This window comes from Cladophialophora immunda (assembly GCF_000835495.1).
Source record: "Cladophialophora immunda strain CBS 83496 unplaced genomic scaffold supercont1.7, whole genome shotgun sequence".
Lineage (NCBI taxonomy): Eukaryota > Fungi > Ascomycota > Eurotiomycetes > Chaetothyriales > Herpotrichiellaceae > Cladophialophora > Cladophialophora immunda.
Window position 1 is genome coordinate 1,367,210 of NW_015622547.1, and position 21,403 is coordinate 1,388,612.

Here is a 21,403-nt window from a genome sequence, read left to right on the forward strand (position 1 = left end):
TGGCCCAATTACACGAACCAACCAGCCACCGGCACCCACGGGCACCCACTGGGTCGCCTCTGGAGGGGCGTGGCCTTTAACTGGATCTGCACTGGTTAACCTGTTGGAAGCCCGGAGGAGACCCGAGCCATCGCCCAATTTCCCCAATTTAGGGGCCAACGGAAGGCCCTGCTAGCCTAGACTGTGCGGTGCCTGGGCCCTCCTTAGCCCTGAGACCTGGGCTGGACTCCACCAGCACCAGTTACGGTCGCCGGTCGGAGGGTAAATCAACCTCAGCACTCGTCATCGATGCATTTTGTCTGTTCCTTTGGAATCAGCACTGTTGCGCAGTACGAGGTCCTCTGTACTGTGTCACTGCTCCGTTCTTCTGCTCCTACCAAGATGGCGGTCTGATCCCCCAGACTCCAGATCGACAGCACTTATAGACCAGTTGTGGGAGGCGGCGCCACCTGAGACTCGCCCGACTCTGCGCAGAACAGCGATATCGAATCACCGCGCGCGATTTGGCGTCGGGTCGGTCAAGACATGCATTTCAACACTTCTTGTTTTGCCATATGATTATCCAACAAACCAGCTGATGGCCCTAGGAAGCCAGAACGCTGGGCCTGACTCAGCTTTCTCGGGCTGAATAACCCGAGTCGACTTTTCCTCTTTGCATCCCTCCTCCAACTCGTCGACTCCATTGCCCACTTCCGCTGCGAACGCCAGGACAAAAGAACCCCGACCTACAGACTCTTCCCCGGATTTCGTCCTGAATGCTCGCAACACGCTTCATTGGCCGGCGGCGTCCACCGCTCTCTCGATTCAAGATCCGTCTGCATACCTGCTCACCCGACTTCTCCCGAACCTTTCAAGGGTCGAGCATGAGATCCATGCGCCCTTCCGCAGCTACCCATGCAGACTCCTGCGAGGAGATCTACATTCAAGTCATGCTTCCTCCCGCGCGGGCATCAATAGTTTCAGGCAGACCGCAAAGGACAGCTGCAGACATAGTACTATGCAGTCAGGGGCATGTTACCCCATATTTCAGGGTTCACCACAAAGGTGTGGGAGTATCGGGGACGTTCTAGTCCAGTCATTTCTAAAGGCGGTCAGTCTACGAAAGCGACCTTCCATCGCCTGCTAAATGCCAAAAGCCAGAAATTGACGAGAGACATTGCGCCTGCCCAAAATCAGCCATCATCCTGCTCCAGCTCTCGCATCTCCTTGTCCTCCCTCAGGGTAATCTTAGCGAGCCCGGGCTCCAATTGCAAGCTGCTAGCCATGTCCGACGAGTGCTGGCCCGTGCCCTCCGAATTCCCTGAACCAACGCGTAAACTGCGTCTCCTCTCTCGTTGGTGCACAATTCCGGGAAACGCGCGTGGTTCTTGGCCCGAGATATGTGCGTCCACTGGGTGCGAAGTAGTGGGATATAGGACGCTCGAGGTCCTTCGTAGCCGGGTGGGTGAAGTATTACCCGGGGGCACATTCGTGTTTGATTTGGACAAGGCTGCTTCTCTCTCCCTTTCTCTGGCTTGTTGAGCGGGGGCAATTGAATCAGCCACCGCAAATGTCGCATAGTATTGTTTTGGACTCTCCAGACCTCGGAATATCTCGTCCGCCGGTGTGGCTGGATCAGATGGATCGGGCAAATTGGGGGTGCATCGATCAAAGTGACTGTAATCTTGAGTGTATTTCGCAATAAACGCATGCTCGGCCTTCAGCGTTTCGTGCCTGAACGCTTCTCGGACATCAGGCACATTGCACTTTGCGACATCATTACCGAGAACACCCGGCAGATAGCAATACTTGCCCAGCCAGCGCTGCTTGAGCGAGAGTTCAAAGCCACATTGATCGACTGAGTGTTTGGCCAATTCGCACATATCGACCGCGGAGAGCTTGTAGATCTGTGCAGCAACAGAGTATTCCTCGATCAGGGGCTCCTTGGTGAATGCGAATTGTAAGGGGTCATCCGTCGAAAGGGAGACGTTGAGACCCTTTTTGAAGTAGCTGATGAATGGGTTGCGATCATAGGTCAAGAAGAGTGCGTTGTTGCTCAGTGGCGACATAGCAACGCCAATCTGCTCGAGGTAAAAACAGTACTGCAGCAGGGGAACTTTGCGCAAAGTGATTCCGTGGCTAATGCTGTGACAACATAGCAGCGCGGCGGCAAGGTGATCTGTGTCTCCCGCTTCGCCGCAGTGAGGGCGTAGGAGGAAGGTGTTGAAGTTTCTCCTTTTGCGCCAGGCGTTTAGAGACGTCAGATTTGCAAAAAGGTAATAGATCCAGTATCCATAGGGCGGGTTCTGCTTGGTATTCCATTCCTTTGCCGCCGGGTACTTGCGATACAGTCGTCGTTCCACCTTACTCTCGTCGTCGACACTATCGAAGCCGATCACCCGTTGGAGAAAGACGTGTAGTTTCGGATGCGTGGAAGGGTCATGTGTCACCTCGAACAGAGGCTGGAAGATGTTGCGGAGGAGTTCTTCAAAGTCCTCCATGGTCTTCAACGATTTGTATAGAGCAAACAGTCGTGGAATCTGTATGAGCCATCGGACGTTGTGGGAGAAGAGTTTGTTATCGACCACCCATGCTGCTAGCGTGTCCCATTCATTGATACTGCGCCCGTAGATGCTGATTCGCCACTCAACCTGTTCACACATGGTTAGCCAACGAAGCAACAGCGACTCCAGGAGCCTTTCTCACCATTTGATACTTGCTTGACTCCAGATCCGTGATGACCTCGCGGGTAATCTCAGCGAGATACCTCCCCTTGATGAAGTTGTCCGTCTTAAGAAAGATATCCCTAAGCCGCGACTGTCCGATTGGATTATATTTCAAGTTGAACTTGTCGAAGCGATGGAACGAGTCCGTATGCGCGTGCATATCAAGAGTGTCGATGCTCAGATCGTACGCCGTGAGATTGATGCTGTCAAAGACCTCCTTCAAAGTCAATTCTTTGCCATCACGCTCTATGACTACCTCGTCAGGGCATTTCTTCATCTTGCTCTTGATGAAACGTAACAGATGCTTCTGGTTCATACAGGCAGAATGATGCACGTGGGTGTCCACCTTTCTTACGTTGTAAAAGTCTCGGTGAGGCACCTTCTTTGTGTCTGCCACTTCCTCATACTCGTTCAAGAGAGTGTACAGGTTGTATCGCCCTTCCAAGTACTGGAGGCGGCGGTAGGCAAAGCTCTTGGCTGGCCCGTCTGAAGCGATGTCGAGGATCGTATCCAATGCCATATAATAGTCTCGCAGAGTCGGCACCTCGACGATAGGCCGGTCATCGTCGTCGTAGACTTGGTAGACACTTCCAGCGTCCATTTCGAAGCGAAAGCCCTTGGCTTGCTTCCCCGGAATAACGCATTCGCTCAGGTCGAAATCTTCACCAATAGCGTGGCCGGGTTTTCTCGCCTTTTTGGCGCTCGTCGGCGATGCTGGACCTCCTCGGTCAGAGCCGGCTTGACTGGCATTAGTCGGCCACAGGTTCAACTCACCTCCACTCGCATTTCGAGCCCTCATGTCGATCATGTACAGACTGCTCGACGTGCTGTTGGGAGGGATATAGTCCTGAGGGGGTTCCCGGGCCTTTTGCTCGTTCCAGACAGGGTTCGGCGGAGGCGGATAGATTTCCCAGGTTTCCTCGTCCTTTGGATTCATGCCCGGACACTGTAACGAGACCTTGAGGTACTTCTGTCTCAAGTCCAGTACTGTCTTGATCTTGTCACAAATCGACTGCACTTCGCTAATTATCGATTCGTCATTCGTAGCGAGCCCACCAGGGCCAGATCCCAAGCCCATACCGGCGCCAGCACCATGCATACCTTCGTGAGCCAGCAGAGGATCCTTGAACTCGTGCGGGAGGCCCGGATGACGTTTGTGATCCCGCGCAGCGGCATCAGCAAGCAATGTCGGATCCGGGCGGATCTCTTGAAGGTTGCCTACGTGGGTTTGCAATGAAGGAAATGATTCCTTGCTGTGGTTGAGTTGGAAGCCACTGGGGCCAATGCCACGTTGGGAGACACGAGAATGTCTCGACGTCATGCTGGGCGTCCGCTGTAGAGCTCCCACTTCTCCATCCATCGCAGATGTGGGCATTGTGTAGGACTTGCCCAACATCAAAGGACTGCCTAGATCCTTCTCGGATTTAGTGTCCAATCGATGCCGCTGATAGATGAGCTTGGCATCGGCGTAGGTGTCGCGCTTCTCGGTGGCATAATGATAAAAGGGGTGAGGCAAGTGTTCATCTTCCGGAGCTCCTTCTGAAGAATCTGTATAGTCTGACTCAGGCGCTTGCAATGGCCCGGTCCCATTCTCGTGCTCCTCTTCTTGCAGTTGTTTGGATCTTCTTCGGGTTGAGTTCTTTCGGGAGCGCGGGGCATCTTTACTCCCGGGCACACGCGAGGATTTCCAGTCATAAACATCGGCTTCTTCGTCCGAGTCAGTTGTGCCACCGTGTTGCGCATGGTGTAGTGCAGCGCTGCGGGTATCCATGGGCATTATGTTCTAGTCTCTGTAGTTGGACGTAGCCACCCTTGTCAGTCGTGAATGTGGCCAACAGAATTCTTTATCTTCTTGCCTAGACCATCAGAAACAGAGCAAAGAGTAGACACGGCCTATGGTCAACCGGTAAGGAGCATAGTCGCAGAACGGGACCCTGTTATCCAGCAGTGATGGCATAGGATCGTAGCACGGAGTCGAGGAAAGGTGTTGTAATGCTAGTGGAAAGCTTGAAATCCTTAGGCGTGGAATCTCTTGGCGGCGCTTTTGGTACTAGCGGCGGCCGGAACTTACTAAGCTAAGTTTGTTCTTGCTCGACTCTAATTGGACCCATTTCAACGCCTCGCCTCGTTCTTACAACTACGAGGTCATTGCCCATTGAGGCCTTGTCGGCCAACCCAGAGGAGCTTGGTCGGATACTTCGCGGCAGGCGGGCGGAATTGAATGCAATTACGAAAAGTGGCATTCCGCAGAATAGATATCAATTCTCTCTCGTGGGTATCGATCTTTGAAGTGAAAAGCATCCTTCCCAAAAGATACAAGAAGAACACAGATAGTCCAAACGCCACCCAATGCGCGCTGGCTAACAGTATCAAAAATCACGCGTCACCATAAATCCCCAAAGGTTCATTTCGACCCGTTCAAGGCCCCACAAATTGCCTTTACCAGCCACGCATCCCCGGTGTAGGTGGAACATGCTTGCTTAATCGAGGTCAACTCAGCACTGTCGACATTGATGCCGTTGACATCGGTGCCATCAATATCAATGCTGTCAGCCACGGCGTCAGTCCCAAAGACCATGCCCGACCCACTACCTGGTGTCGAAGTTGGCTTTGCCCCTATTGTTGAGCTTGCAGGTGAGGCGGTCCCTGTCTGCTTCGAGTTCGTCGTCGAATGTCCTGGTGAGACTGCTTGCAGAGGTTTGCCTTGCAGTTTCCAGCCGTTGATCGTCGCTCTTGCATTTTCCGGCGGATTTTGCGGTCCCAGCCACGGAGCCTTCCACCCTCCGGAGATACTGGTCGGATCTCCTGTGCTGTTTGTGACACAGTATTTCGAGTTAAACTGTGTCCCTTTTCGCTCTTGAAAAGCTATGGTCGCCACTCGCGACCAAAGGAACGTCGGATCGTACAACATTTCTCTCGTCCACCAGACGCGACAGTCGGCGGCTTCATAGACAAATTGAAGTGGAGTGTTCGTCTGATCCCCTATCCGGAAGTGGTTGCGTCCATTTACTCCTCCACCGCTGTATCCCATTTCGCGCAACACCGGCTCGTAGGTGAAGTTCTCCCAGATTGTGCCATTCGCCAGGCCCAAGAATGTGTTGTTAGGGCTGTTGAAGAGATCGACCCAATTTGGGACCATTGCGTCAAATTCAAAGACCTGACTGCCTTTCACACCACCAACTGCCTGCATAGGGCCCGTTTGTGGTCGTCCACCCACTGCAATAAACTGCACATTTGCGAAACTTTTCAGATACTCGGAAAATACTGTACACGTACTTGCGCAATAGCCGTCAGTAAGCACGACGATATCCTGCGCCGCAAAAGGTTGTCGATGTCCAGTGCGATTATTCGTCCCTGTAATAATTATACCCTGGCCCTCGAAATCTGACGAACTTGGATCTGTGTAATTGTTCTGGAAGAACGCGGACCAGTTCCCACTATACGCCGGGTATGGACCGTAGTATGTCTCAAAGTCAGGGAAATCGTAAAACTGGTAACTCACGACCGACTGATATGACATCGGGCTATAGACATATTCATCGAGTTGCTCGTCGGAGACATCGGAGGTTTTCTTGGCAGCTGTGACGGCTTCCGAGGCAGCGTTGCCAAGGATCCAAAAACCAAGATGGTCTCGCAAGTTGGACTTCGAGTTGGGTGCAATGGATGGAAATAGTTGCGCAAAGGTATCCGTGCCAAGGTCGATGTAGCCACCTGGACATCGTTAATATCTCTGGTGTAATGAGCCATAATGAAGCACTCACCTCCGTTGCCCTGAAGGTCAATTACCAACTTCCTCTTTCCGGTCTGGACCGATGCATCAAGAAACTTCTCCACCACTGACTGAAACTCCCTCTCATATTCTTGAGAATTGTCAGTCTGCGACTGGAACTCTAGGATTTGAAGGACAGCCACGTCGGTAAGACCTGTATCATTCAGGTAATACCCGGCAACCGAACCAGCACTGTGCTTGATCACTGGATACGGAAACCCAGGGATGGTTGGTGAGGCTGGTGGGGCATCCGTTGTTGCAGGTGCCTGTGAGCTGGAGGTGGAAGTTGCGCTGCTGGCAGCGGTTGTATCAGATACTGTCTGTGTTTCGAAGGCGCCAGGACAGAATGAGGAGTAGGCGTCGTCTCCCGTCTGGATCCCATCCAGAGGCACATTGACTATAGCAACGTTCGGATATTGGAAGGTAGTTCCATTTGCAAAGGTGATATTAGTTGAAGGCCCTGGGTAATAAGTTGGCACCTGGAACAGCGGGCTCCACTTGTTGGCCAACGTGGGAAACAATAGGTTCCATAGAGCATCCGGGTCTTGAAATCTCGTGACCATAGATTGGGTCAACAGGAACGTCACGACATCAACGCCGTCAATACTGGTGACTGGCGAAGGAGCATATCCCGTCGCTGGGCCTAGTTTGCCTGTATCACCATCTGCCGCCAGAAGATCGTCTGTCTGCTGTTAATGGTAATCCCCCCAACTGTAGTATTCTGTGTTCCACTTGCCTTGAGAATACACTTGCGGAATCTCCTCCCCATCTGAAGAGACTGCAGCCAAACCAGTCGTACGAGAAAAGGTAAAGGAATTCATTAGATCACCATTCCACGAAAGGTGTCCGTCACGTGCCGACGTCAACAATGCCGTAATGTCCACCTGCATGTCATACTCGCTCTCATATGCCCCTGCCTCCACCTTTTTCTGTATAGTGTCAAACTCTCCATCGAAATCCAGGCTCGGAAAGAGGTAGCCCGACGGGGGATTGAGCAGATATTCTTTGTTGCTCTGAAACTCGAGAAACGTCCGCAAAGAGTTCAGGAGGCGGATTGCAGGCTCTTGGTAGTTCGGGACTGATCTCATGCATTCATAGGCGAGCTCGGCAGCTATAACTACCTGCGTGGCTCCAGGTTGCTCGGCTAGAAATTGTTTCGAAGCACTGGATGCAGCGGCACATGCTGATGCTTTTGGCGACGTTCCGGTGGCTCGCGGCAGGATAGCCTTAGGGGGAGAGGTGATAGTGATGGCGGCGGCGGTGCCCTGGACCAGAGCAATCGCAAGAGCGCATATTTTCCAGACGCTCTTTGCCATGGATGCTGCTGTTGGTATAGACGGTCGTGGAATTAGCTCGTCGTCAAGGCGAGCTCAGGATGGACACTGTTCAAGACAGCGTTACCCGTACAAAAGAGAGGAATAGGACGAGGGTCTCCAAAGGCAAGGCAACCTGCATTGTCGAAGTGAGAATTACTTTGAATCTAATAGCAAAAGTATCTTCCAACCAGAGTTACAGAGTCAGGGAGGACTGTCCGTCAGACTATCGGCCCTTTTGCCTGCGCAGCGGAAGCCCGCTCCACTTGGTAGACTCGGGAGGATCAGAGGATCGAAATCATGTGTGTCCAGAAGCGAGACACGATTCTCCCTCTCGGATGCATTCTCAGCCCTGGAAGGATTCACGTACGAGGTCGTCAATGCGGAATTTCGCAAACAAAGGGCTCAAGTTGGGCTGCGTGGCTGCGCATATACTGCGGCTGAGCCTTGGCCCCCAAATTTGGAGACTTTCGGCCCGGTTTCGCTTGGGCCACCAGCAAATCAGGAGGATATTGGCCTGGGACTACGACGATAGGCGCGTGGTCCCAGCTCTCTGGGGGCTGAGCCGACGATCAGGGCCGTGGGTGGCCACTCACACTATCTGCAAAGTAGGTAGTAGTGATTACTATGTACGGAGTACTGATGAGTTGGGTTGAGTGACAGGAACCACCGCAGTAAACTCCTCTTATAGAGAACGGAGGCCAAGGAATAGATTCGAGTACAAAATTGGATCACGTACTCGTACTATACGGTATCTCAAAAACAGAGACTCAAGATCAAAAGATTTCTACTGAGGGAGTGATTATACGAGGAGATCTGGTCGCCCGGGCTAGATGCTTCAATCACGGCCAGGTAAGTAAGCAAGGACAGCCGGCATTTTCCATGTCTACTTGTAGTCAATGGATACCTTCTTAATAATGTGGCGAGGGTTTCAGATTCCTCCAGTGTGGCAATAGCGCTGCTCCTACCGAGTACTCGGTCCTGTTGATTGAGGCTGAAAATAAGGGGACGAATCCGCCGGGGCGATATGGTACTAGGTAATTTCCTTGGTGGCCATGGCACTATGTATCACCGAACATATACAGAGACGGAAGGTTAACATTGCCATTAGAGGCTTTATTGAGGCCTCCGGTGTCGACTTTTGAATCATATATGAAGTGGGTTGAAACATGTTCGTAGTCTTTCAAGTGTTTTTGTACGAATAGGAGTACTTTTTCCCCATCCCTTTCAAAGGGGCCATGATACAGTGGTCACACCTCCGTGGTATGATCCGCCAAACCTGCGCGAAATGAACTGGTTGTGCTCGAGCAAGATGAACAACGCTCCTCCATTCCAACGTAAAATCATTCCATGGAAAACTGCTTCAGCAAGGTTGAAATTCCTCCAGCCACCGTCCGAGCTCTGACCGGTCCTCATACAATCCCCAGGTGTATCCTGTACAGTACAAAGGCCCAAGCTATAGAAATGATTTCATCGATTTTCTTTTGCACTCAACTTCACCCAGCGCCTCTCCTAAGTCGCCGGTGAGACCGCTGCCTGGCTTTGATCGCTTCGTCCGTAAGAATATCGTCTGGAAGCTCAAATTCTTCCTCCGAAAAGTCGGGGATGGGATGTCCAAAGGCAAGAATGGTACGTCCCCTCTGACGACCTGCAACCGCAGCATCTCGCAGATGTCGTTTGTCAAAAAAAGAAGTGAATGGCTTGGGCGCCGGAGGCTCGACCCATTGTGAAGGGGTCGGCTTTCTGCGTTTGTGGGCAATCTTCGCTTCCTCGATCAGCTGTTGCGACGCAAGTGCGTCGAGCTCACTAGAATTCGGGGCATGGGTCGATGCACTGTCGAGACTTTCTTCCTCGACACCCGAGGCGCCGTTTGAGGCCTCGTTATCCGCGTCTTCGCCTTCGTCCTGTTCTTCTTGTCCATCTTCGTCCTCTAGGACGGCCGCCTCCAGCAACTCCTGTTCTCGCTCCAGCTTTCTGCGTTTCTCTTCCTCTTTCCATCTTTTGAACTTGTCAATCAAGGCTTGAGTTTCTCGAATGAATAATAGTCGTTTGGGCTCGTATCGCCTCTTCTCTGTCTCAGTAATGCCGCTTATCCCCAAAGTCTTCAACCAGTCCGGTCCTCGCAGGTCGTCGAGGAGCTTTTCCAATTGGTATTTCTCATGCTGGGCTCGTTCCCTGTCGCTATTCTTCATCTGTTTCTCATGCCTTTCAGCCTTTGCATGGATCTTGACGTACACATCCTCGCCCAGAGGATCGGCTGAGCCATGATGGGCAGTGCTATCAGGCTGGCCTAGGAGGATGATTTGGGTGTTATGCAGCGGCTTGTGCGCTCCAAAGGGGTCAGACTTGGAGGGAGGCGGCTCGAAGTCAGGTGTATCGTCGACTAGGACGACTTTCGTCCTGATAGTCAATGCATCTACTTAAAGTCAGTAAAAGGTCTCGACGAGAATCTGCAGCATGCCGTACCTGGATCGGGCGGCTTCAAACTCAGCATCTCCTCAAAATCAGGGAAATACTGCGCAAGCTCCGTTTTAGCCCGAGACCCTCCATCCTCTGAGCGTAATTTTCGCCGCTCCTCGTGGTTTGTGGACAGACCGCCTGCTCGGATTGCGGCTCTGGCCTTCTCTTCAATAATTTTGATCTGGTCATATTGTGATTTTTCGCCTGGGGATATAGGGGAGTCGATGGGTAGGTTGTTGATATGTGCGGTATTTGCATTGGCAGCAGGCTTGGGAGGCACCACCGTTGGGGCGGTGGCGGGAGGTGGTGAGAGGGCTTTAGGTAAACCCCCTCGACTGCGTAGCGGGATACGTAATTGAGGTTTCTCGCTCTTGTTCGTCGACAACCGGCGTCTCTTCAGGTCATGCTCAGGCGTGGCAATGGTAGTAGCTCGATGCCGTTTGGATCTGAGTGCGATGCCTTCATTGCCGGATGTTGGGAGGAGAGGAGGGGGCGGTTCGTTGTTGATAGGACTGTTCGACCTGGATGATTTCTGGCCTCGTAGGGTAGGACGCCTCAATGACGACCTGGAGCCGGCCACCATGGTATGCACTGTGTTCGGAAGCTCATGATGCTGCGATGGAGACCGCGTGGAATCTGCTCATTCGCGGTGAGAAGAAAGAGATTCTCTGCTGGAGTGGTGGTCGAACCTGCTGCAGGGTGAAGTCAAACTGCGCTCAGTTTCAGGGCTCAAATGGGCGCCTGCCGCGTAAATTTCATGTCTCGCGGCGCCCGCTGATTCTAGGTAATGGCTGAACTAGGCACTCGAGCACCCAAGCAGGGTCCCTCAGCCTCTCGCCCACCTACGCGGATGTTGTCGTTGTCATCGAGCACGCTTCAGCTACTTGGGTACAGCTGCATCCTGTGTCAGAACTGTGCCACTTCTAGTATTTTACGACCCGGCTAGCAAGATTTATGCTGATGGATGAATGCACCCGTCATAAGGATAGATTTCTGTACAGGTAAAAAGGCTGGCGGTCTGACGGATGCCCAGAATGCCTCGTGCGTCCGCAGCCCATCGCGTGCCATGATCCTGGAACGCCCCCTTCCCTTGCACTTTGTTTTATTTCTCCCTTTCCTTGCCTTCAGAGCTCCCAGACCTCGATCCCGTTCCCGTGTCGTTACTTGGGGTGTCTTGATATGTTTCTTCATCACTGTAGAGATCGTCATCGCTCTCGCCCGCAAATGCATCATACAGCTCGCCGCCTCGTCGAGCTCTTCCCTTCCCTCGACCTCCACGTGTGGTCAAGCCTTGTTGCTCATCCTCATCGGCATCACCAACCATCTCAAACTCGTATGCATCGCGAGGATTATTTCGGAGTCTTTTCCTCCGCTGGACCAAGAAATATACCCCCAGGCCCACGCAGAAGAGAATGATCAACACGATTGACCCGTAAATCCAAATTTGGGTCCGCTTCGATACACCAAATGTAGGGAAAAAGGAGGGAAGAAAGCCATCTGAATATGCCTCGGTGGGCTCACCGGTCACAGTCGCTGTTGCAGCAGGTACAGAGACCGTGTTAGTCGCTGTGACAATGACCACAGAATCTGTTGCGCCGGAAGGCTTAGGCTTAGTAGGCCGGTCAATATGGTCGGTAGGTGTAGTCGGAAGCCCAGTAGCTGGAGTGCCAGGTTCCACACTGGTTGTGCTAACAATGGCGGTGGCTGTCTCATGGTCGTCGTCATGCTCATCGGGAAGTGGGTGCAGCGTTTGAATTTGGGGATTGATACACTCGCCCCATAAATTGAGACGCCAGTCGATGAACGTTCCGTTGAATTCATTCTGCTGAGAGTCTTTGACAATGACGGTCCAATTGCCAATCCCAGACTCGCCCCTGTTGTGTCATTCGTCAATATCGGAGCAGAAAAACATACAGCTGGAGACCGCGCTTACCAATGAACAACTGACATGAATGTCCAGTCATCATACCCTTCCGCAGCTCCGTCTGGACCACGGGTGGTCGCGAGTTGACTGACCAAACCGCTAGGACTGATGAGGTCTGCACTCAGATCGCCTCTCCTGGTGTGATCAACATTCATAGTCACAGTGACATGTTCGAGCCTTTCTAGGTTGGCCTTCTTCAGCATCTCCTCTGTGACTTCGAAACTTGCAGCCAGTCCCTGCTCGCCCTCTGGGATCTTATGCTGAACGGAGAGCCAGGGAGAGTGAAACCAAGCTTGTGGCTTCACGGTTTCCCACGTCTTAGCAGCCTCAACGAATCTATATGCGTCGACCTTGCCATATCCGTAGACATGGCTGAATCTCTTTCCGATCGTCGTATTCTGCCAGCTCCCGTCGTCTTCGTGTATAGGGATGGCGGTCTCAACACAAAGGTACTGCAGATCTCGCCAGGAAAGGTCTGGTCTAGCGCTGAGTGCAAGGGCTACCGTACCAACGACAAGCGGCCCTGCAGCGGATGTCCCGCCATGGCCATTGTAGCACTTGTCGGCCCCAACATCGGTGGTGTGAATTGCATCCTGGTGACCAGAGCTGTAAGTCACAACTAACTGTGCTGAGCAAGCTTCGGAGTAGTAGGGATGGTTTCCAGCACGGTCGATACCTCCGACAGTGATGCTGTAAATACTGTTTGTGTAACCATCAAAATTGCAGTTGTCCTGACTCGCTGCTCCGTTGCCGGCCGCAAAGACGAAAACAGACCCGAGGCCGTTTCGGCCGTTCTGAATCCCGTTGACCATGGCTCGTTGAATGAGAAGACCTGGGGCTTCCATGGTTGCACCATCGTCCGGTGGACCCCAAGAACAGGAATAGATCTGATTGTCCTGGTAGTGGTAGTTTATGGCTATCGCCTCGTCTTCATCGGTGATGGGTTTTGATAAAATCCGAATGCCAGCGACTTTGCTGTCATATGCCATCCCGACCCCACAGACGTTATTTCTGACAGCGGCAATCTCTCCCGCACAGCGTGTACCATGTTTGTCGTCGAAAAGTCGCGGTTTCGGTTCGGGAGAGTTATCATTAAAGTCCCACGAACCCTCGGCATAATAGTTATCCTTAAGGTCATTGCTGTACAAGTCCAGCCCGTCATCGATAACTGCAGAAATGGTACCATTGCCGGTGATGCCCTCCAGCCAAAGACCAGTGACGTTCAAGTCGTGGCCCAGCTGTAGAGGATTAAACAAATGCCATTGCTCCTTGAAGATAGGGTCTTTGATATCCAGTGTCTCCACGATGGTGTTCAAGCGCTGAATAGCCTCTTGTTGCGCTTGGTCCGCCGATTCACCCGAGTTTGAGTCCGCGGCGTCTTGAGGTACACGAACGGCAGGAAGTGGTGGCGGGGGGATCCGCTTGACATGGCGATGCCTCAACTCTTGCTTCTCTGACCAGAGAACACCGGTCAAATCATGGTATATTTGTCCGTCCGAAGCTAGTGCCGCTCTATTATCCAAAGAACGTCGCCTTCGCTTCTTCCGCCTCCGTAATTCTTGCAATGAATGCTCCAATTCTTGACACGAGTCCTTCAAGCATGAAAAAGCATAGTGATGCGCTAATTCCCCGATCTGGCCTTCAAATTGTATCCCTAATCGACGGGCAACCTCCTGAGGGACTGTGGACGGGTGGAGGTGGAGGGCAAAATAGTCATTCCGTTCATGGTCGCGCGGTTTTGCTTGAGCCAACCCAGCCAGGAGGAAGAGCGGAAGCCATGCTGGCAACCGCATGATCATATGAGTAAAGCGCAGTCACCCTATAGCGCCAGGCATGCCTCACAGGAATAGGGACTGCCGGCGTCCAATGTATGAAAGATGTTGCAGGCCTCGGAGCGGGCAAATCGACTCGACTCGTTCAAGAAAGCGCAGTCTTCGAAGATTCAAAATTTCGCTCGGCGGCAAAGGGGATAGAAGAGAATACGGTCGATCCGGTGGACGTAAAGTACGTAGGCAATGGTCGCAGGTGAAAGATTCGTGAAACGTAGGACAGACTGACGGTCCGACACTGCTGATGTTACGTCGACGTTGTGATGGTCGCAGTCAAATTGATGACTGGCGGGAGATCAAAGAATGGCGCAAAGACAAAGCGAAGGAGTGTAGTTATGCCTTCATTAGGGGTTCATGGCAGCCATCGAATATTTGAACAGGGTTAACAGTCCTTTCAGGGTCGTAGAAAGTATGAAAGGCAAAATAATCCTCAGCCACAGGTGGCTCTCGGCATGTCAGATCTGAAAATATTAAGCCGCGGGCTGTTCCAGACACCGGCCTCCTACAGCGTCTTGCAGTAGTAACACACTGTGCAGGGACAATGGCAAAGGAGAAAGGCTGCCGGTGCCTATCTGGCAACTTTGCCGCGCCCCAGCCTAAGTTGCAGCCTCCAAACTCCGATGGCGTCCCTGCGATTTACCTACTCGTAGGCGCCGTCCAATGCCTGTGGAGTGAGGCCATTGGCTGCGACCAAGCCCGGGAGCCAAAGCTGCCCCAATTGGCGGTGCTTAACCAAGCGGCCCGCGCCCCGGGGTCTGTTCTCTAACCAGCACAGAGGTTGGACTGCTGTGAGCCTGTGACGAATCCGAAGCTCCACGCGGACCCGGTGTCGCAAGATCTTGGAGTTGAGTTTCTCGTCTCGTCGATTGACGTGGTCGACCAAAATACCACATTTTACCAGCCACACAGACCATGGCTCCTGGGTACGGGGTTCTTATCCTTCCTTCACTTTCCTGCGACCGTCATTCTGCGGTGTTTGCTTGAGTGCTCTCTTTTTTCTTGTACATAATGACACTGTTCAACTGAGGCTTCAGGCTCATTTTTGGGTATCCGATTATTTGTTGTGCCACAGTCTCTATTCTCCAACCCCATGTGAACGTGTCAGGAGCAGACATTTTGTATCCTCTTGATCTGGACATCTTGGCCATCGCATTCGACGAAGAAAACTGATCATATTCACAAAGTGCTCAGACTTCATTGTCCATGGCTGCCTCCGTTACCTACGTACATCTCTAGGTCACTTCCTGCTGCAAGCTTGTCCCTTTTCGCAGCCTGATCCTCGATCGCGACCCTGTCATCATGGCTACCTCCATGAACCCTCTCGATCTTTACCATGATCCGGCTCTCGATTCCCTAATCGCTCAAAATACCGCGCGCAGCAGACAAAATGGCTCAAGTCGACGGTATAGCGGGGGGCAGGGCAGGCGCCCGCTTTCTCAGAACTTGGAAGATACTGTACAACTACCTCCTGCTGCGCCCGAAGTGCCTCAGGGGCCACCCATCTCCTATCGAGGTTTTGGTCAGGGTGCGGACCCAGGCCCACAGCGATCCTTCTCCCAGAGAGCCAAGGGCAGACCATTCCACAGAGAAGCGTTTGCAGACTTGGAGGATGAATACCCTGAGGAGACAGCCAAACCCAAACAGCGCATAGTATCTGAGCCAGTACGCCGGGAAGCCATGCCCATTGTCTCTCGAAAGCCAGCCCCGCCCGATGGTCTGCGACTAAACACTGCAGATCTCAATGGCTCGAGCGCTGCGAAAATGCCAGGAAGGGAGATGCAATCAGCCCGTGAACCATCTCACAATGAGCCAAGGTCTAATCAACAGCCTCGTCGGGCGTCTGACACTCCACGTCGTGTTGAAGAGCCTGTATCGGCTGTGAGCAGATCGAGTGCTTTCCGAGACGAAGCTCATAGAAGGGATTGGGCCCCAGATCGTTCCCCTCTACAAAAGCTGGAAGTCACTCTGAATGACATTAGTAAGGAAGAAAAGCGAGCAAGAGTGCAGGAGGCTGAAATGCTATTGCGAGATCGCGACTCAAAATCGGCTCGAAAGGTTGCCGAATCTCCTCGAGAAACTGGTCAGGCGTCCATACCTGCTGCTCCTGCTAGCCGGTCTGCGCCGAAACGGGAGCGAGCAATTGACCAGGAAGTACCAACTTTAGAAAATGCGGTTCTGGTTCGAAATCTCAGCACCACTCAGCGACAACGTTTGCAACATAGCACAACTGTGGACAGTCATCGACCTGACGTACGAAGCCTCTCGGGGGAAGGCCACCCGGGTTTTGAGTACACTATCTCCAGCCCACTGCAACCGGCTCATGCTGGTCAACGGCGCCAGTCAGGCAGCAAGAATCGGCGAGTCAGTGAGTCTAGTCAAGATGTTCCGCTCGACTCACCTCGCGCCGTGACTGAGGAAGTCGCTGTCAAGCCGGAGACGGTTCGAGCTGGGAAACAGCGCGAAATCCCGCCAATGGGCGCAAAAGTTGAGGCTTTGGATGGGCAAGCGCGAACTCGCACCAGCGAAGCCCAAGCTCCTTCCGTTCCCAGTCGAGACGACTTTTCAGAGCGACAGAGGAACGCGTCTCACAAAGCAGCATTGGAGAAACTCACTGGAGTGTCGGACCCCGTCAGGCTAGGGCGAGACGGCTCACGTAGACTCCAGAAAGCTCCACAAAGGGATGTGGATGAAAGGAATGCTTCGGCTGGCAGAGTGCCAAGCAGAATACCCGTGCCGACCTCAGCAACGACCAGCCAAGTTCGCAGACAAGAACAATACAACCAAGTTGCCGCCGATGTGAAAAATGAGGTGACGCACATACAGCAGCGGCCACAGACACCACCGATTAGCCTTGGACTCCAATCGTCACCCCACCCAAGCAGCCCCCAGTCTCCCCCAGCGAAGCCGGTAGATGTGATACGTCAACGACAAAGAAAGTCTAGTGTGTCATTCAAAGAGCCGCTCAACAATCGACCTGTCGATGAATGGAAAGAAGCCGGGACAGCAAGGCTCACAGCCATCGATTTCTCTACTGAACCCATCAACCCAGCGGACAAGGGCAAGGCTTGGTGGGAACAGGCAGCGACTTCATCTGGCCGCAGACGCAGCAGATCGGCGAAGGTGGCGGATAACCCGGGCGCTGGAGGCCATATTGACGATAGAACGGCTGAATTCAATCCAAATCTATATCTGCGGTGCGGGCCTTTACTTCGCTACAAAGGCATGAGAAGACAGAAAAACGAAAGGGGAGAAGAACGTGAATTCTGGCGAGGAAGTGTCCTTATTGTGACTCAAAATTCCCATTCTTCCTACGATCCGACGCCGATTTTACGTCTGTTTTGTCAGCCACAAAAGTTGTTACCACCTCCACCTCATCACGTCACTACAGATGAGCTTCAACCTGAATATGTCGATCCGATTGCTGGCTTGACTAAGCTCTCGAGGACCGGGAGGGCGTTGTACGTTCGACCTGTGGACCACTTGGAAGAGGGAAGGGATCTGTCACAGATCGAAAACGATGACGGACTCTTCGAAAGCTCTCCCAGCCCGCTCGAGCATAGTGGACCCCAAGGTCTAGTCCCGTTCTCCAACAATCGCATCCTTGATACAGACGGAGAAAGATTCGGAAGATATCAAGAAGTAGCGGGGGCGCGACTTTATGCCGATCCGGACCGTGATGTGACCTTCTGGCGATTTAATCTCGAAATAGAACTCGCTGGTGAGCAACAGCATATCGCTTACCGCATCAATCGTGGTCCGTCGGTCGGTTTTTGGGTGCCTGCTCGAGGCCAGACCATGAACATAATGTTTCATTCTTGCAATGGGTTCAGCCTCTCCGTCAATCCCGATAGCTTCAGCGGACCTGATCCGATGTGGAGAGACGTTCTCAATACCCATCAATCACGCCCATTCCACGTTATGATAGGTGGTGGCGATCAGATATACAATGACCGCGTCATGCTCGAGACCGAACATTTTGGCGAATGGACTAGGATGAGAAACCCAACTCATAAGCACCACGCACCATTTACGCATGAAATGAAGGAAGAACTTGAGAGCTTCTATCTGAACAGATATGCTATGTGGTTCTCTCAGGGCCTCTTCAGCATGGCTGCTAGCCAGATCCCGATGGTGAACATATGGGACGATCACGATATCATCGATGGCTTTGGTTCCTATCCGAACCATTTCATGGAGACACCCGTCTTCTCCGGAATTGGCAATGTCGCATATAAATATTACATGCTCTTTCAGCACCAGAGCGTCCCTGAAGAAACCACCGCACATGAACCTAGCTGGGTCTTGGGCCGACAGCCGGGGTCGTACATCAAGCAGCTTAGCAGAAGTGTGTTTATGCATATGGGAAAACATGTGGCATTTCTGGGCCTTGATTGCCGCACGGAAAGAAAGCGCAATGAGGTGTTGAGTTTGTCCACTCTGGATTTCGTTTTGGACCGATGCCGCAAAGAACTCATCGAAGGGGAGACGAAGCACCTCATCGTATTGCTCGGTGTTCCCCTTGCCTACCCTCGCCTGGTTTGGCTGGAAAATGTTCTCACCAGCCGACTCATGGATCCTGTCAAAGCTCTGGGAAGAGCCGGAATCCTGAAGGGCAGCTTTCTCAACAAGTTCGACGGTGGAGTTGAGATCCTCGATGACCTCGACGATCACTGGACCGCAACTAACCACAAACATGAGCGTAATGACTTGGTACGAGACCTACAGGATCTGGCAGCAGAGAAGTCATGTCGCATCACTGTTTTGAGCGGAGACGTCCACCTCGCTGCAATCGGCCAGTTTCACTCAAATCCAAAGCTGAAGATCCCCAAGGACAAAGATCACCGATACATGCCAAACGTGATATCTTCGGCGATCGTGAATACACCACCATCGGACATGCTGGCCGATATCCTGAACAGACGGAACAAGGTACATCACTTGGACCACTACACTGATGAAGACATGATACCCATGTTCACCCATGATGTGAATGACAAGAAACGGAATAACAAACGTTTACTGCCTCGACGCAATTGGTGTTCGATCCGGGAGTACATCCCAGGCTCAACCCCTCCACCTTCACCGTCAGAAAGTTCGGCAGTCTTCGAAGATGAAGATTTGGAGGAAAAGCCAGAACCTCGGCCTCGACGATTCTCCTTGACCAAGGCAGATGTAAATCCACGAACTCTGTTTCGCCGACTAAGCTCGCGGAACGCGCCTCCCACATCGTATCGCGACATGATATATGACCAGGGTCGCTCAGCGTCTCACGATGGAACGACACAATCCGAAGGCGCCACATTGGTCCAGGACCGCAATGCGAGCAGCTCTCGTCAAGCCTCGAGTGAGTTCCAGGCTCTCCCGAACAGACGTGCTTCTTCGTTCGACCATACTTCTTCCGGCGTCCCAGTGCGGCCTGGCACGTTCAAACGCCGTCCGACCAATTTCTCTGAAAAAGCTGCTAGGAAAGGGGATGTACCGGCTATTGATGCCGAAGGTAATGAAATTGATGTTAATGATCACATTAATCTTGAGGGTGGTCTCGATGTTGTATTGAACGTTGAAGTCAACCAAAAGGACCCATCTGGAATTACGACGCCCTACAGGCTGCTTATCCCGGCTCTTTGGTATGACGGTAGCTCTGACCGCGAGAAGCTCGATGACGCCAGTGCGGTCCCACGAAAACCGACAATCTTAAACAGATTCGGTATCGGTGCGAGAAGGCCGAAGGTCGCGGGGAACCAAGAGGAAGATTGGGATCAGGAAGAGAGCGAAGAAGACTACCCAGAGAACTCATATGCCCCAAGAGCAGGAGCAGCACCTCGGCGAAGATTTAGTCTTTTCGGAAGCCGCCGACAAAAGAGGGAAGATTACCAAAGTGATGATGAAGACGAGGACGAAGACCAGTCTCAAGTCCAAGCCGCTGGAATGGGACAGTCTCAACAATACCAGCCCCCGAACAACACTTCGGGTCGTAACCCAGGGCCACACCCCAGAAACGCCGATTACCAGCTGTCGCACAATATGACTAGCCCACCTAACCACGACATGCTGTATGACACCGAAAATCGGCCACCAGCAAGTCACAGTCTCGAGCCCGCGGTCCACCCAAGCGTCCGACGTTCCTTGACGATATCTGGTCGCGGTATGCAGCCTAGTGGAGCAGGAAGAGCGGAGGGAAATGTCGGCAGCAATTACTCTGATCAACAGCTGTCTTCCGTCCAAGCAATGGGAAGAAGTCAGCCTCGTGTCTCTCCCTCGCCAGCACTGCCCATGACAAACGCCAATGGAGGCGGGGATATACCTCAGCGTCGTCTAAGCAAGCAGGAACGCGTTCTAGGGATTTCGGCGTCTGAACCACAACCCTATGGCCCTCCACAGCAATTGAGAGGCAACGGCATCATTGGGCGAGATTTCAGACAAGCGTACGAGCAGCCGGATTTTTACGAGGCTCCTCCAGCAAGGGGATATTCTGGCATAGAGGCATACAAAGAGCCGAAGCCACGACGGACATTCAGTCTCAAAAGAGCGCGAAATTGGTTCGATGGGAGGCCTCGAGAGGAGCAATACGATTGAATTTTCACATATTTGGAAACGCCCTACCAAGGAGTCCTGAGGGCTTTGGCGGCCTTTTTGGTAATCCCCGAACTGGGATCTCTTCGAATCCAAGTAAGCGAGTGCTTAGGTACGTTCAAGCGCTGATCTAATATCTGCACACGGGAAACTATTGGGAGATTTTTCTTTGGTTCCATGGCCTGAGCGTTCACGAAATTTGCGCAAACAGCGTTCGAGCATTGCATCAGCTTGGTTGGGATTCACTACGAGCTTTAATTCATGAGGACATGTATCACCTTCCTGAGGAGCTTACTGCAGCTCTACTCGTACTTTACCCGGCGGTCGTCTAGTCTAGCTTTTATTTAAGGACGTTCCCACAATGCCGACCGTTGAAAGAGCACCCGCTTCCTCCTTACCAAGCTTCATTGGCCTAGCCAGAGCTACGAGTCTTCTCGCATCAAGCGGGGCGGAAAGTCTCACCCATGCCTTATGCGAGGCGATCGCGTCTTTGGCTGGAACCAAGTCTCAGCTTGCCTTTAACTCTGGTCTTTTTGCCAATCATTCATCATGATGAATTCGCACGGTCTCCTCGTGTTGGTGTCCTTGGTGCGTGCGAACACGATCAATCACGCGGCAGGGTCTCGACCTCAATCCTTCGTGGACAGCTGAGCCTACCCCTCGTTCCGTCACACGTCCAGGTGTCAGACACCACCAATGGTAGGCGGCTCTTTCAGCCAGCCTAGAGACACACTTCTTGGTAAGGCAGCCATCTTGCTGAAGCTGAACAGTAGCCAGGATGGTGGCAGGTTCCGTGTGATGGTGATGGAGTGCCAGTCGCATAGGCCGCC

General features: G+C 52.6%; 6 protein-coding genes across 7 annotated transcripts; 2 read left to right on the forward strand and 4 right to left on the reverse strand.

Moving 5' to 3' along the window:
- Nucleotides 1-314: 314 nt before the first annotated feature.
- On the forward strand, nucleotides 315-1,669 carry PV07_11255 (uncharacterized protein). The gene is made up of 2 exons (XM_016398676.1): nucleotides 315-1,090; nucleotides 1,137-1,669. Exon 1 carries the CDS (start codon nucleotides 756-758, stop codon nucleotides 1,068-1,070), a length of 315 nt encoding a protein of 104 aa, XP_016243238.1. The 5' UTR covers nucleotides 315-755; the 3' UTR covers nucleotides 1,071-1,090; nucleotides 1,137-1,669.
- Nucleotides 1,021-4,663, reverse strand: PV07_11256. 2 transcript variants are annotated; one of them, XM_016398678.1, is made up of 3 exons: nucleotides 3,480-4,663; nucleotides 2,686-3,419; nucleotides 1,021-2,630 (listed from the first exon to the last, which is right to left on the reverse strand). In XM_016398678.1, exons 1-3 carry the CDS (start codon nucleotides 4,480-4,482, stop codon nucleotides 1,173-1,175), a joined length of 3,195 nt encoding a protein of 1,064 aa, XP_016243240.1. In that variant the 5' UTR covers nucleotides 4,483-4,663; the 3' UTR covers nucleotides 1,021-1,172. The 2 variants fall into 2 exon arrangements, with proteins under 2 accessions (XP_016243240.1, XP_016243239.1); XM_016398677.1 differs by having other exon boundaries at nucleotides 2,686-4,663.
- Nucleotides 4,664-4,921: 258 nt separating this feature from the next.
- PV07_11257 (uncharacterized protein) lies at nucleotides 4,922-8,164 on the reverse strand. The gene is made up of 3 exons (XM_016398679.1): nucleotides 7,211-8,164; nucleotides 6,467-7,156; nucleotides 4,922-6,416 (listed from the first exon to the last, which is right to left on the reverse strand). The coding sequence occupies exons 1-3, from the start codon at nucleotides 7,788-7,790 to the stop codon at nucleotides 5,110-5,112; spliced, it is 2,577 nt and encodes an 858-aa protein (XP_016243241.1). The 5' UTR covers nucleotides 7,791-8,164; the 3' UTR covers nucleotides 4,922-5,109.
- A 781-nt stretch (nucleotides 8,165-8,945) lies between these two features.
- On the reverse strand, nucleotides 8,946-10,982 carry PV07_11258 (uncharacterized protein). Its single transcript, XM_016398680.1, has 2 exons — nucleotides 10,254-10,982; nucleotides 8,946-10,203 (listed from the first exon to the last, which is right to left on the reverse strand). Exons 1-2 carry the CDS (start codon nucleotides 10,828-10,830, stop codon nucleotides 9,284-9,286), a joined length of 1,497 nt encoding a protein of 498 aa, XP_016243242.1. The 5' UTR covers nucleotides 10,831-10,982; the 3' UTR covers nucleotides 8,946-9,283.
- Nucleotides 10,983-11,138: 156 nt separating this feature from the next.
- Nucleotides 11,139-14,491, reverse strand: PV07_11259 (uncharacterized protein). Its single transcript, XM_016398681.1, has 2 exons — nucleotides 12,181-14,491; nucleotides 11,139-12,121 (listed from the first exon to the last, which is right to left on the reverse strand). The coding sequence occupies exons 1-2, from the start codon at nucleotides 13,968-13,970 to the stop codon at nucleotides 11,350-11,352; spliced, it is 2,562 nt and encodes an 853-aa protein (XP_016243243.1). The 5' UTR covers nucleotides 13,971-14,491; the 3' UTR covers nucleotides 11,139-11,349.
- A 415-nt stretch (nucleotides 14,492-14,906) lies between these two features.
- On the forward strand, nucleotides 14,907-20,942 carry PV07_11260 (uncharacterized protein). The gene has a single exon (XM_016398682.1). The coding sequence runs from the start codon at nucleotides 15,300-15,302 to the stop codon at nucleotides 20,574-20,576; it is 5,277 nt and encodes a 1,758-aa protein (XP_016243244.1). The 5' UTR covers nucleotides 14,907-15,299; the 3' UTR covers nucleotides 20,577-20,942.
- The last annotated feature ends 461 nt before the right edge of the window (nucleotides 20,943-21,403 follow it).